The sequence below is a fragment of the Glycine soja genome, chromosome 4 (assembly GCF_004193775.1).
Source record: "Glycine soja cultivar W05 chromosome 4, ASM419377v2, whole genome shotgun sequence".
NCBI lineage: Eukaryota > Viridiplantae > Streptophyta > Magnoliopsida > Fabales > Fabaceae > Glycine > Glycine soja.
Genome location: NC_041005.1, coordinates 7,487,537 through 7,501,604, shown reverse-complemented (window position 1 = coordinate 7,501,604; position 14,068 = coordinate 7,487,537). Strand labels below are relative to the sequence as shown.

Genomic DNA, 14,068 nt, shown 5'->3' with positions numbered 1-14,068 from the left:
CCAAAGTTTTAAGCAGTTTGCAGTGTGAATAAAAAATTAAGATAACTTAAAGCAAAATAAAAACCCAATAAGACCAAAAAGTTCGGGGAATCAAGTGCGAGAGAACGGCCATGCATGGTGCATTAGTCAGAGGGAATTGTAGCACTTTCAAGAAAACCATCATCAGTGGCTGCCATCAAAAAATTCTCCAAATGGATGGACTAAAACGAAAAACACGAGTGTGGGGACCCACGTGTTCGAAATGTACCAGAGATTTGCCACCTTCAATGGTTCTAAGGCGTGTCCAAAATTCCACCCTTACAAAACCACTTATCATCTTAAACTCCCAACTCACCATTAATTCAAGCTTTTCATTTTTATATTGTATTTCTCTACTTCCATAGGCTTTTGATAAAGTATTATATATGCCACTTTTTTATTAAAAAAAATCAATAAATTCCTCACCCATCGTTTAAGTACATGTGCCACACTTCCACTTAACTACTCTCCTTTGACTTCATTCCCCTTCTCTATTTAACCCATTATTGTTTTTCTCGCAAACTATCATGAATTCTAATTGCCTTTTCTTTTTTCTATAGTTCATTATCTTAGTTCACCAAACTCTTATAAGTAGAGCCAAGCCAAACCAACCACACCAAGTACAAGCAGAGAGTTACAACACATATTTCTTTTTCTTTTCCCTTTTTCCTAGGCACAGCACACGCCCTCTCAAATAGAAACTGAGAGATGAATTCTGATCAGTTTCAGAAGAACAGCATGTTCGTAGAAACCCCTGAAGATGGTGGCAAAAACTTCGACGATGATGGACGAGTCAGAAGAACTGGTACATATACACATATTTGTCACATAGTATTTTTTTTTTTTATCAGCAATATTGTCACATATATTAGCTAGCTAACTATACTAAAAACCCAACACACACATATATAATACCTCATAGTCATACATAGTAATACATAAGATATTTTCCAGCTAGAAACTATAAGGCCAATCCTCAAGATATTTTTTAATAATTATTTTAAAAGTCAGTTTATCGTGATTTCTAATTGTATATCATATAAATTTACATAAACACTTGGGCACAGAACTTAAACTTCAACAGTATATGTGATTTGGTTGTAACTCAATTATAACTTGTAACTTTATGATTGTGTTTGAAGGTACATGGATAACTGCGAGTGCCCATATCATAACGGCAGTGATAGGGTCAGGAGTGTTGTCACTTGCATGGGCAATTGCACAAATGGGTTGGGTGGCTGGCCCTGCCGTTCTCTTTGCCTTCTCTTTCATCACTTACTTCACTTCCACTCTTCTTGCCGACTGTTATCGTTCACCTGATCCTGTTCATGGCAAGCGAAACTACACCTATTCCGATGTTGTCAGATCCGTCTTAGGTAATATTCAATTCAATTTCATGCAATTTAATTATCTAGTTCAATTGGTTGAATAGGATATTAAATTATTATAAAATCTCTTGTTATATATTTTTTATTCCTACCAATTAACTGAGTACGTAGCTGTCAGATATAGCTTTGTTAATAGTTACTACTACTGAAACTTGAGCATTCAAGCTTTCTAGGCGCTCTACCCACGATTTCTTTTATTTACAAGCTAAGAGACATATCAAAACACGAAGAGCAGTACCTAATTCCCATAAATATTTCTATTCATGTCTCTTTTACATGATTTTGTTTGCTACTAATCTATGATTTGAACAAGTAAAACCTGTCGTGATCGACCAAATTAATTTGAATGCAACGTATAGTAGTACGTACCGACTTGGAAATTTAAACGTATCTTATAATTTGTCGTTTTCAATTTTCCGTAGGAGGGAGGAAATTTCAGCTGTGTGGATTAGCTCAGTACATAAATCTTGTCGGTGTAACTATCGGTTACACGATAACGGCTTCAATTAGTATGGTGTAAGTTTCCATATCTAAATAAACTTTGGACGGTGGTATATGGTGTAGTGTAATAATAATAATAAATCCACTTTATAATTTTCAAACCAATTATCAGGGCGGTGAAGAGGTCGAATTGTTTTCACAAACATGGTCATCATGTTAAGTGCTATACGTCAAACAACCCTTTCATGATCCTCTTTGCCTGCATTCAAATCGTGCTTAGCCAGATACCAAATTTCCATAAGCTCTGGTGGCTCTCCATTGTTGCAGCAGTTATGTCTTTTGCTTATTCTTCCATTGGCCTCGGGCTCTCAGTAGCTAAAGTGGCAGGTAAATTAGTAATCAAAAGTTAATTAAACTTCATTCAATTTCTTTGCACTAGCTAGGATGGTAAAAACGAAGTTGCTTACATTAATTTAAAGTAATGATATATAACAATAAGATACATATATATAATTACATACGTATGTTTGTTTGATATTGGTGAAGGTGGTGGAGAGCCTGTACGGACAACCTTAACGGGGGTGCAAGTTGGGGTAGACGTTACAGGATCCGAGAAGGTCTGGAGGACGTTTCAAGCTATTGGTGACATTGCCTTCGCTTATGCTTATTCTAACGTGCTCATCGAGATACAGGTAACTATATATAACTCGTTTTTGTTGTTGTTATCAAACATTAACATAAATAGAAGTAGAACCATCCATGCATGTCTACATATATAAAAGTATTGGAATTTATTAACTCAAATGCTGTCCTTATTTCCAAATAAGAACTTAACCTTTATGAAAAAATATAAAGCACACAAAATTAATATATGTCACGATGATATAAAACTACTTTAATTTGCCTACCTATCCACACCATTAATACAGATAGATATATGGTATAGCACTATAGCTAGCTAGCGATTGCCCCTTTGCTCTTAGAGTTAGAGTTCATGCTTGCATGCATGCATAATTCAAGAGAACCGTGGCAGTATGGCAGAGTACTAGCCAAATTAAATGGCCAACTCCAAGTGGTATTTTGGCCACTTGGCAATTTTCAACGAATCGAAACACTTATTTGCTATTGACTAAAAAGCCTTTTATTTGCTACTTGTCTATGCGGGGCACACAGCTTAGTCCAAATTAAATTGGCTTTGCCCTTCTAATGCATTCGTAAAGAAAGTTCCTATTCTACGGGAAAAGTCAGTGAACTAAATTTAAAAGGCATTCTTAACTTATCGAATGAATTGGAGATACGAAGATACACTGATTTATATTTACATAGTAGTCGTGTAAACAGTTGGATGATACACTGGTTCTATTAAAAAACATGTTGTAGACGATCTAAATCTAATATGAATTATAATAAATAATTTATATTTTTTTCTAATTAACTGTTAATGGAACAAGATATCATATAATATTGGTACGTTTTGTCAAATGCAAGTCATTATCTATCCATTAAAGTGGTAGAACCTATTCTAATCGAAACTAAAGATTCTTATTCTTTTTTTATTTTTTTAGTGGAAAGCAGATAAGATAAAGGATACCTTTTTAGCAAAAGGTCATTATTCTATCCTGGAAAAGATGCCAAGTTAAATTGTATTATCTTCGTACCGACGTTCATTACTTATTTTTTGTCTGTATACGCTTACCACTTGCCAGTAGTTAGTACATAACTAAAATTCCTTAAATACTGTTTATCAAAATTAAAAACAAAATTTAAAAAAATTATCTTTTTAAAACAAATTAGTAATTGAACAGGAGAACACGCTAATTTACGGTTTAATGATTTATTTGTGGTTAAATTCAGATCAAATCGATAATAAATCATTGTAAAAAGTTATTTAAAATTATAAATTAACACAAGGATGATTTTACAGGAAAAGAAACCATAAGTTAAGAAAAATACCTACGACTTATGAGTCTTTGTTTAACTTTAAAATAGTTTTAGAATTAGAAATTAAAAAATAAACAAAAAATAATTTTAAAAAACTATTCAAACATATTTGGGGGTATTAGTTCTTACTAGTTTGGCCAAAAGGACTCCATTTAAAAAGGGCGAAAATGAAATCCTATAAATATACTATCAAAACCTATAAAACTGTTGTGAGATTCATTTAAAAAGGATTTCATACATGTGAACATCACTGAATATTAGCTTGGCCGAAACAAATGACAAAATAAAAAGTTCTGAGTATGGGACATTTCGTGGTGTATGTGCATGTGTGTATAAATACTTGACAACCGTTTAAACAGTATCAATAAGGACACGCGATGACATTTTGCTTCCACCCCCACATAACTGCAGGATACCCTGAAATCGAGCCCTCCAGAGAACAAGGTCATGAAAAGAGCAAGTTTGATTGGCATCTTGACTACAACCTTGTTCTATGTGCTATGTGGCTGCCTAGGTTATGCAGCATTTGGAAACGATGCACCAGGAAATTTCCTCACAGGGTTCGGCTTCTACGAGCCCTTTTGGCTCATAGACTTTGCTAACATCTGCATAGCCGTGCACTTGGTTGGAGCATATCAGGTAAACAACTAGAATCAAACAGTGCGTTTTGTGGCATACGCGTATTTTGTTAATGCATGATGTTTTTTATGCCTTATTTGTCAGGTCTTCTGTCAGCCCATATTTGGGTTCGTAGAGAACTGGGGTAAGGAAAGGTGGCCCAATAGCCAATTTGTAAATGGAGAACACGCTTTGAACTTTCCACTATGTGGAACCTTCCCTGTGAACTTCTTCAGGGTGGTGTGGAGAACAACATATGTCATCATCACTGCTTTGATAGCTATGATGTTTCCATTCTTCAATGACTTCCTAGGCCTGATTGGTTCACTGTCCTTTTGGCCATTAACCGTTTACTTCCCCATAGAAATGTACATTAAGCAGTCAAAGATGCAAAGGTTTTCCTTCACGTGGACATGGCTCAAGATACTGAGCTGGGCTTGCTTGATCGTTTCTATTATCTCAGCTGCTGGTTCCATCCAAGGCCTCGCTCAAGATCTCAAGAAATATCAACCCTTCAAAGCCCAGCAATAATAATAATTTGTTCCAAAGTTCTAAATTGCTTTCTTTTCTAAGTAACTTTTTTTAGTAAGTTTCAGCATGTTCATGGATAATTTATTGTTATCAAGTGCTTATGAAAGAAAGAATATAACACCCAGCTGCATTGTATAACTGTCAAGAATAATTCTAAGATGTATGAAAGTGTGCACTGTCATTTAACACTGTCGTCTACAGTACATGCACAATATATACCCACTCAATTCAGAGGAGCATGCACTAATCTTGTATCTGCATCATACACATTTAAAATAGCACAGTGAACATTCTGGACAGTGACGAGATACAAATTCACTAACTGGTTATGAAATCCTGTAATGGCACAAAGTATGAAGAAGTTGCAATCAACAACTATCTCTAACCGTGACTCATAAGTCGGAGGAAAACAATCTAACCTTCAAGATAAGAATAATCCATGTAGAACCAAACATTCAAGTCAGAATGCACAATCGGTCATCTAACATACTCTCCATTTCTCAACTGTCATACATATATTCTATGTCAATCAGCCCGATAGAAATGTTCGTTTCGCAATTGTCATGCATATACTCTGCATGTTTATTTCCACCAGTATTATAAATAGAAGAATTCAATAAATCAAATTTTAATATGGTGCGTTCAGATAGATATCCATTGGTAATTAGTTGGATTAATTATGAATAAAAAAATAGTTAGATTAATAGGCCAAAGAAAGACATGGGTTTCTGCTAGAAAGAAGGGACTGGGCCTGCAACTGATTAGGCCCAATAAGGATAGGTTTATGTTAGTAGATCAGCCTAAATAGGAATAATCGTGAACAGTTTAGGAGACTTTGGGTGATTGAAAAACAGTGTAAGGAGCGGATCTAGACCTCCAAATATCTGGAGCAAAGAATTGGTTACAAGGGGGATTCTTCCTAGTTCCATTCAATAAAAAATTCTGTCACTGTTATGATACTAGTTTCTATCAGTTTATTGAGCATCTCCATCCCAGCATCCTTTTTTTTTTTTACTTTTTACACATCACTTTTTTTATGTTTTACAATTTAAACAACTCTTTCCAAATTCCAACCAATCAACTTAAAAATTACCAAAATAGGTCCCACAAATAAGTAAGCAACCTTACATTTCATCAACATTAACTATTACCAACTTTTTTTTATTATTTTTGATAAAAAAAAAAAAAGTATATTATATGACCCTGAAAAAAAGTTAAGCACCTGGTGCATTGACATTACATGTTCTTAATAAGATAAAACTTCAATGCAAGATCTTACTAAGGATTGGTTCTTGATAAGAAAAGGGAATTTAAGCACCTCTAGATGGAGATGGCCTTAGGATCATCTAGTACTTGAACTAGTATACGTACAGCAGAGGAAATGCTCTTTCCATTATCTTCTTTCTAGAGCAGAGCAAATGCTATTGTCTTTTCTCTTTCTGTTGGCATTTTTTTGGGGGACAGATAGGGTCGTACAAGTCCAATGATAAAAGCACATATGCATGGAAGAACCAGATGATTAATATTCTTACATGTCAAAGAAGAGGAGTAAAGCATACACCAACTTGCTTGAGTTAAAGATACCAAGAGACGTTGGAAGCCATTTTGACTGCTGCTTATCTTCTACAAGCTTCAAAACAGTGCTGATCCTGGACATGATGAAAATCTATCAAACATAGGGATGTATCTTTAATTTTGGAAAAGCAAACCAAATAAATGCACATGAACTCATGAAAGCAAAGCTGGTGCGTAGTTGTATTTCTATAGGATAACATTTTACACCATTTATACCACATGCCTACTAAAAATTGCAAGAGGGAGAAAATTAAGCAAAAAAACTCAATTACAACTGCCAGACTAAAGAAACAAATGTATCAGGGTGTTACCCAAATAGAGTGATCAAACTGACTCCCTCTCACTCATGACAAATGCCTGAATAAGACTTTGGGCAGCATGAGTTTGCTCTGGAGTTCCAGATATTATAATTTTAGTTTCCACAGCTCCAGGCTTTGGATCAGTAATAGTAATGTTTGCATCAGAGATCTGTGTGGACCACATAGTAGATGTCAAAATCATGAAGAATTATACAATGATTTCATCAATAATCACACCATCCAACAAATTATGTCCCAATTGAATTGAGATCAGAAAAGAGGGATACAATATTTTCATTTTTTTACTTCTACCTTGTGGTGTATTGGGGCCAGGGGTTTGGGTGCACTTTCTTTAACTTCAATGACTAAATGGCAGAAACATGTACAATGTTTCACATTAACACAATCAAAGCATACAGTGAATGAAAATGTAAATTACATCTACGCTAGTAGGCTTAATTGCCCTCTTGGTCCCCCTCTAGTTAGTTTTGGACTGTACAATTTTGATCTCAATTATTTTTATAGTCAATTAAGCAAAGTTGGTCCTCTTAGTTTTATCAATTTTCTCCTACCAAATACCCTCAAATTCTAAGTATTTCAATTGAAGTGAAAATTTTCCAGTATTTTGAATGGTGTGAGATTAGGCTTTGACGAAGAAAAATTTAGAGATTTTTTTATTTTGATTGATGAGTTTTTTAGCAAAAGAACATTTAACATTATTTCATTGATTCAATTTGTGAATTTTTTAGTAGGAAGTGAAAATTTGAGGGTTTTAGGTAAAAGAAAATCAACAAAGACCAAAATTTTATTTTATTTTTTTTGGGGGGGGGGTCAATTGACTAAAGAAACACTTGGACCAAACCACACTAGTCCAAACTAAAGGAACCAAAAATATAATTATTCGTTTCATCTATAATGTTGAATAGGTCCCTTTTGTGTTTTCCTTGGGAATTTGTAAACACATGAGCATATGCAAAGAAATTTTGGTATAGGTGTGGATGTGTGAGTGGCACAAGCAACTACTTAAAGTGTAAAGCACAAACCATCTAACAGCCAGATAAAATCTACAAAATTAACACCATAAATTACCAGATACAGTGGGTTCACCTGAAGTATTTGTTTTAGGCATTCACCATCTTCCCCATATATTACAGGCACCACTGCTCGAGGAACAACAACTTCAACAGTGGTGCTTGTGATAATTGGTTGGCTCCCCCTGCATGGGGAAAAAAACTCAGTAATAGAGATAGAGAGAAAAGAAGAGAATTTGAAAATAATAAAGAAAACAAAACTATTGACAGCAATACTGCAGTAGACACACCCTGAAAATCCTGAAATTCTTCTAGGAGGACCTCTTGGAAAGTCTGGCAAGCCAATGGGTGTGCCACCTTCAAGTACCCCCTAGAAACCAGATTTCCAACACAGGTAGGTATATCAGTGCATAAACAGAGCTTCTTTAAAACATAGCTTCTCAGTTCTCAGAAGTCAGAACTAAATATTGACATGTCATTCCTTCTGAAATTTTACATTTGGGAAAAACAGACCAGGTAATTTGGCCTGAATAATGGGATATTGGTCCATAGTCCAGTCCTCTTCTATTGACTGATATTTATCTGAGCAAGGCTTCTATCAGCCTCTGGTGGAAGCCTGCCCAATGACCCTGAATTTAAAAGAAGAAAATTCCTGCCAGGGATTGATCTATTGTTTATTGCAACTTCTTGTGTGGTATATGTAAATAAATAGATTAAAGATTAATTATAACTTTTAAGACTGTAAATTTGTGTTGGTATCTCAAATTATGCAAGTAACAATTGAAAGAAAATATTTTATAAAATAAGGACCTTTAAACGGTATAGAAATTAAAAAATAATGCATCACCTACACTTAAAAAAACTTACGTTTTATCAAATATATTATATATTATTATTACATACACATTCCTTTTGACACCAACCAAGCCTATTAGACCACTCTTCCCTTCCTCATCCATTTCAATTTTAATTTTAACAATACTAACTTCAACATCTAGCACAAGTGTTTGACAGTGATTTAAATGACATGCAGATATGCTGCAAGGGTAATGTTTTAAGCCTAAGTACCAAAAGAGAAAAAACAGTCCAATACCAGAGGACCCCAAGGCTTCCTTTGAGATATGTGAGGAGGAAGGCCTGGCCTATGTATATTATTCAGAAAAGCAGGGCGATCATCAAGAGGAAAACCCGCATGTGAAGGTGGAGGACCAAGGTCAGAATACATCCCAGGAGGTGAAAGTCCCCTCCTTCCTAAATAAGGTGGGAATGGAGGAAGTTGATCCAGAAATGGAGAATTTGAAGGATAATTGACAGATGGATATGAATCGCGAAAGAAATGATGTTTTAATCTAGTGGTTATTTGCAAAAGAGCCTCATGCACTGCCTCAATTTCTCCATTCACCTGACAGAAATTAAACAAGATAAGCAACAACCATGTGAAACATTAAATAAGACTAGAAGCTAAAAAATGTTTAAACTCAATTAACACCAATCACCAAGCATATGTGTCATGCCAATTAATAAAATTGAAGAATCAGTACCATGTAAAAATAATTATCAACAAGTTACTCCAACTGCTCATTTTGAAAAGCTACAGGAATTCACAATATGAACATATTAGTTGTAGTTTTTCCTAGGAAATCAGAATTTTTCTGTTACAAATTTAGGAATCCAAAGGAGTAGTTGTTTAATTCAATCTTAAATAATTAGAAGATAATGAAATATCAGCATTATTATGTAAATTAACTATATGAGACAAACTACAAAGATTATAAAGTGGAAGAAGTTTACACCAATATCAAACTCAGTAAAATTGCACCTGAATTACTTCTTCATCCTCTGAAGCACACTTTGGAACCTTGTCCTTTCCTAATATACGGATATGGGCCCCTGATTTCTTCCTCATTTCAGTTATGATGGAACCACCCTTGCCAAGGAGACAACCTATTTGATTGGAAGAAACAAGAAACCTTGCTAACATAGTATGGTCATTGGCATCGGGTATAGGCTTGGCTATTCTAGTTTGCACACGAAATACAGCCTCTTGCACAGGGGATACTCTATCCTCTGGGTGCTGCAAACATTAATCTAACATCAGTTAAAAAAGATGTGGCTCCATAACAATAGCTCAGATGAGAAAATGGAAAACTTGAACCATACCGCTGGACCAGATATAACAATAACACAGTCCTCTGAATCTGGAGGGGCTTCTAAAACCTTGATTTCACTCACTGTCTCTTGTTGCACAGTCTTTATGATTGCTCCACCTTTGCCAATTATATTTCCCACCCTCTCCACAGGACACAATAAACGAAAAGTAAGCATTTCTTGTAAAGGCCTCGTGCGACCGTGGATGGCAGCTTCATGAAACTTGGGAATCAAAGGAGGGGCAGAATGAAAAGCAGAAATATCATGAGGACCAGTAGCAAAAGGTTCTCCTTGAGCAGCAAAAGAATGGTTGTGTGGTGGGAATTGCCCAAATGAATGAGATGACGGCCCAGTAGACTTGGCGGACAGGGATTCATGATCCCGAGGTGGATTTTCCAAAAGCTGTTGAGAAACAGATTGAAGAGCTTTCCTGACAACTTCTACACTTCCTGAGATCTACATCAAGGCATACATATGAAAAATAATGTTGAAACAAGATTACAAGCATGAACAGATCTTAAAATGAGTAATAAGTAATAACTAATAAGCACCAAAATAGCAGCAGCTATAGAACCCCTTTTCTGCACTTCAACCTCGAATTATGTGTCACTCAAAATGCATACATGCAAAACATAGTATCAATGAAATTAACTTCAGGGTTTAGACAATTAATTAAATAAAATTTGACAAAGCAAACATTCTAGCCAGACATTTGCTACTTCAAATACAACTCCCAGTTATACTTTAATTTAATTTAATTAAATAAAAAGCACAGCCAGTTAGTTTAAAAACAGTGAATCAAAAGGGGATAATGGCACACCCCTTATCCCTTTTTTGATCAGTATCACAAACATTTACCTGAACTATCTCATCAAATGTTGATGCACACACTGGAACCTTGTCTTTAGGAAGGATCCGAATCTGTGCACCACTCTCAGCTGCCATTCTCTTTATCACACTACCACCCTTTCCTAAAACGCATCCAACTTGAGCAGTAAGAATAAGCAGCCTCAAAAAAAAGGAAGAAGATTTATTACTTTCTTCATCCCCTTCAGTTGTCTCCTCTACTCCCTCAACCATCCTCTCGAAAACTAGGGATATAGCTTTCCAAATAGCCGAATTCCCCTTCTCACTCTTCGAATCTTCAACGGGAACAGCATCTTTTTCTTCTTTATCTTCATTAGCATTGCCATCGCTACCATTCTTCTCCTCCCCATCTTTCCCCTCGCTTCCAACATCATCATTATCATTAACCTCCTTTCCCTGCTCAGCAGTATATTCTTCAGCCTCTTTATCCGAACCCGAGATAGTGATAACCCTTTCATCACACCCAGGAACAGCTTCCTCAATCTTAACCTTCACACCAGTTTCTAGGCGAATTTGCGATATGATGGAACCACCTTTGCCAATAACACTGCCGATTCTAGAAGCATGACAGAGCAAACGGAACACAACGCTACCTGGAGAAACATCCAACGGCGAAAAACCGCCAGAAGATTTCCGGCGTTTGCCTCTCCCATTGGGCCCCGCATTTGGCCTCTTAGAAGACGCCATTGAAACTGACACAAGCACGAAACAATGACAACACTATTCTACATCAGTTTAACACTATTTATCAATAATGTAACCACAAAGTACATATAGTGTTGATAACATATCCTATGAAATTATTCAATCATGCGAGTCTGTGAGGTTGTAAAATTCAAATAAAAAGATGGAAAAGAAGAAGATAAACGAAAGTGACAGTGCTGCGATCTGAGTATATTCCAAACCTTCGGGAATCGGCCGGAGTCGACGATGAAGGGCGGAGAACGACAGAAATGGTGCTGGCAAAGAATTCTGAAATTCTATGTGCGCCTTTGCAGTGTGTGACCTAAGCAGTAAGCTCTCAGAACTTAGAAGTTAGAAGAGCTAACGGGCCACTTCTATTCGTTGAGCCCAGAATGAGTAATTGGGCCCCCACTTTTACTTGCTACAGTTTTTGACGAACATATTTTAAAATTTAATTTCATTGGAATTGTTATGCTAAAAGACAGAAGATATCCCGACGCAGACGCAGTCATATAGGGTACTATTACATTCATATATAAGTAAAAACTATGTATTTAGCAAAGAAGTTATCGTGTACAAAATTTCTTTAGATCAACTATAGTCATATACTGCGAGTGAAATTAATTTATCTTTCAGTGGATCAGGAGACACTCATGATCTATTACATATGACCAAAAAAGATAAAAGATATTAATAAGTTGTTAATCTAAGTAATGATGGAATCGTTCCTATTTATTCTACAATAAACAAGATAAAATTAAATAGAATAAATAGAGAATATAAACAAGTAGCAAGAATCGAATCTGCATCATTTGAAGTCTAAGGGAGGAGAGACTTGTTAAAGATGACTAGTCAAAATTCTTAACAAAAATTAATTATCAACTTTGGATATTCTTCACCGATGTCATGGTAATAAAAAATACAGAGTTACAAATTGTTTTTTGTCTTCCTTTGTATTTTGTCCTTGTAACTGTTTCCAAATCTCCCTTTATAAATTATTCATTTATTCTTTCTCTTTTATTTTATTTTTATGCTTTTAAATATAGAGAGACACAAAGTGTCTCGCTTCCTCTTGTAAAAATCAACTAATTAAGAGCACAAAAAATTTCCACTTTAACTAAAAACATACATCAATAATCAAATAAAAAATTACGTAGAGCAAAAATAATTAAAGAAAAATATACCATGTGGTTAATTATTACCTGCAATGGCAAAGTGGTGGTGGTACGACAGTGACATTGTGGTGGTGTGGTTGTCTGAGACACCACAGTGAAAGAAGAATGTGACCATGTAAAAGGTGCAACATAGGTGGGGGTACCACAATGGTAAAGGATCTAATGATGGTGCATGTGATGTGGTTGAGGGAAAATAAATAATGATGACGATGACGGATGGCATGGTGGAAAGGCAATCAGGGGTGGCAATGACAAGGAAGGGGAGTGAAGGGGCGATAACGATGAAGACAAAAATAACTGAAGGGTTGACGATGATAATGAAGAAAAAGGAACTGGAGAGACAACAAGGAAGGACGAAAGAGGTGGCAAACAATGACGAGATAGCGATGATGGAGAAAGCAAGAAAGGAAAATGAGGGAGATGTTATGGGTTTAGGAAATATATTTATAGTTAGTGTCGACTATGTCCAACACAATTGTGTTATTGCGATAATTGTTTTTGGAATAGCTTCAAATTAGTGTTCACTTAAGCTAATGCTATGATGAAATATCTCTACAGTTCAATTGAGACAACGTGACTCTGTACTTAGTTAGAAACGGTCAAATAACTTAATCACAAATAATGCCTATTAGAACAAGATAAATCAATGCTAAGTTGAACACAACTTCATTAATAGCTATAATTGTTTTAAATAAGCATTGGCTTGAGCTGACACTATGGTAAAATATGAATTTAGTGTCAACCAAATTGTAGCTAGTTAGAAACAATCAAATGACCAAATTGTAATAAATGTTTGTGTCAATGCTATAGTGTGAATTATTTTTTACACCAACCTAAGTTGACACTAAACCAAAGTTAGCATTAATCCTAATCATCAATTCTAACCGATGACACATTTTTCAATTAAAATAATGATGTAAAACAATCTAACCAACGATATTAACATTGATGTCAAAGCTAACACTAGGCTTTAAACGATATGAGCAAGATTTGTTGCAGTGAGAATTGAATCTAAGTTCTTACAAAGTTAAAGGCATTGTTAAACTTTTTTTCATTTATTCATTTAAACTTAGTTACTTCGGGGGAAAAAATCTCTAACTTTTTTTTACATTTTCCCCCATTTTTGCCTCCCCCCCCCCCCCCCCCCTAAGATAAACCTCACATTATCTTTGAACTCCCACTACAACATATAGCACACTTTCACATCACCACACTTCATCACCGTCGCATTCACATCTCAATTCCTTTTCTCAAGTTTCTTTCTTCTCATTGTCTCTTTTCTCTAAAAGTTTTTTTCTCTATTCTCAAGTCTATATTTCTTCCTTGACTATCCTTCTCTACCTTAGCAGGAC

At 35.4% G+C, this 14,068-nt stretch overlaps 2 protein-coding genes across 3 annotated transcripts; one reads left to right on the top strand and one right to left on the bottom strand.

The window, feature by feature from the left end:
• The first annotated feature begins 492 nt into the window (after positions 1–492).
• On the top strand, positions 493–5,125 carry LOC114409158 (amino acid permease 6-like). The gene is made up of 7 exons (XM_028372499.1): positions 493–823; positions 1,161–1,394; positions 1,829–1,922; positions 2,020–2,234; positions 2,394–2,539; positions 4,200–4,427; positions 4,512–5,125. The coding sequence occupies exons 1-7, from the start codon at positions 727–729 to the stop codon at positions 4,935–4,937; spliced, it is 1,440 nt and encodes a 479-aa protein (XP_028228300.1). The 5' UTR covers positions 493–726; the 3' UTR covers positions 4,938–5,125.
• Positions 5,068–11,898, bottom strand: LOC114409157 (KH domain-containing protein HEN4-like). Of its 2 annotated transcripts, XR_003666005.1 has the most exons (10): positions 11,763–11,898; positions 10,849–11,549; positions 10,003–10,446; positions 9,662–9,916; positions 8,936–9,244; positions 8,133–8,212; positions 7,919–8,027; positions 6,824–6,980; positions 5,357–6,603; positions 5,068–5,273 (listed from the first exon to the last, which is right to left on the bottom strand). XR_003666005.1 is itself a non-coding variant. In XM_028372498.1 (9 exons), exons 2-8 carry the CDS (start codon positions 11,542–11,544, stop codon positions 6,837–6,839), a joined length of 2,037 nt encoding a protein of 678 aa, XP_028228299.1. In that variant the 5' UTR covers positions 11,545–11,549; positions 11,763–11,898; the 3' UTR covers positions 6,005–6,586; positions 6,824–6,836. The 2 variants fall into 2 exon arrangements, 1 of the variants encoding a protein (XP_028228299.1); XM_028372498.1 differs by lacking the exon at positions 5,068–5,273 and having other exon boundaries at positions 6,005–6,586.
• Between the last annotated feature and the right edge of the window lie 2,170 nt (positions 11,899–14,068).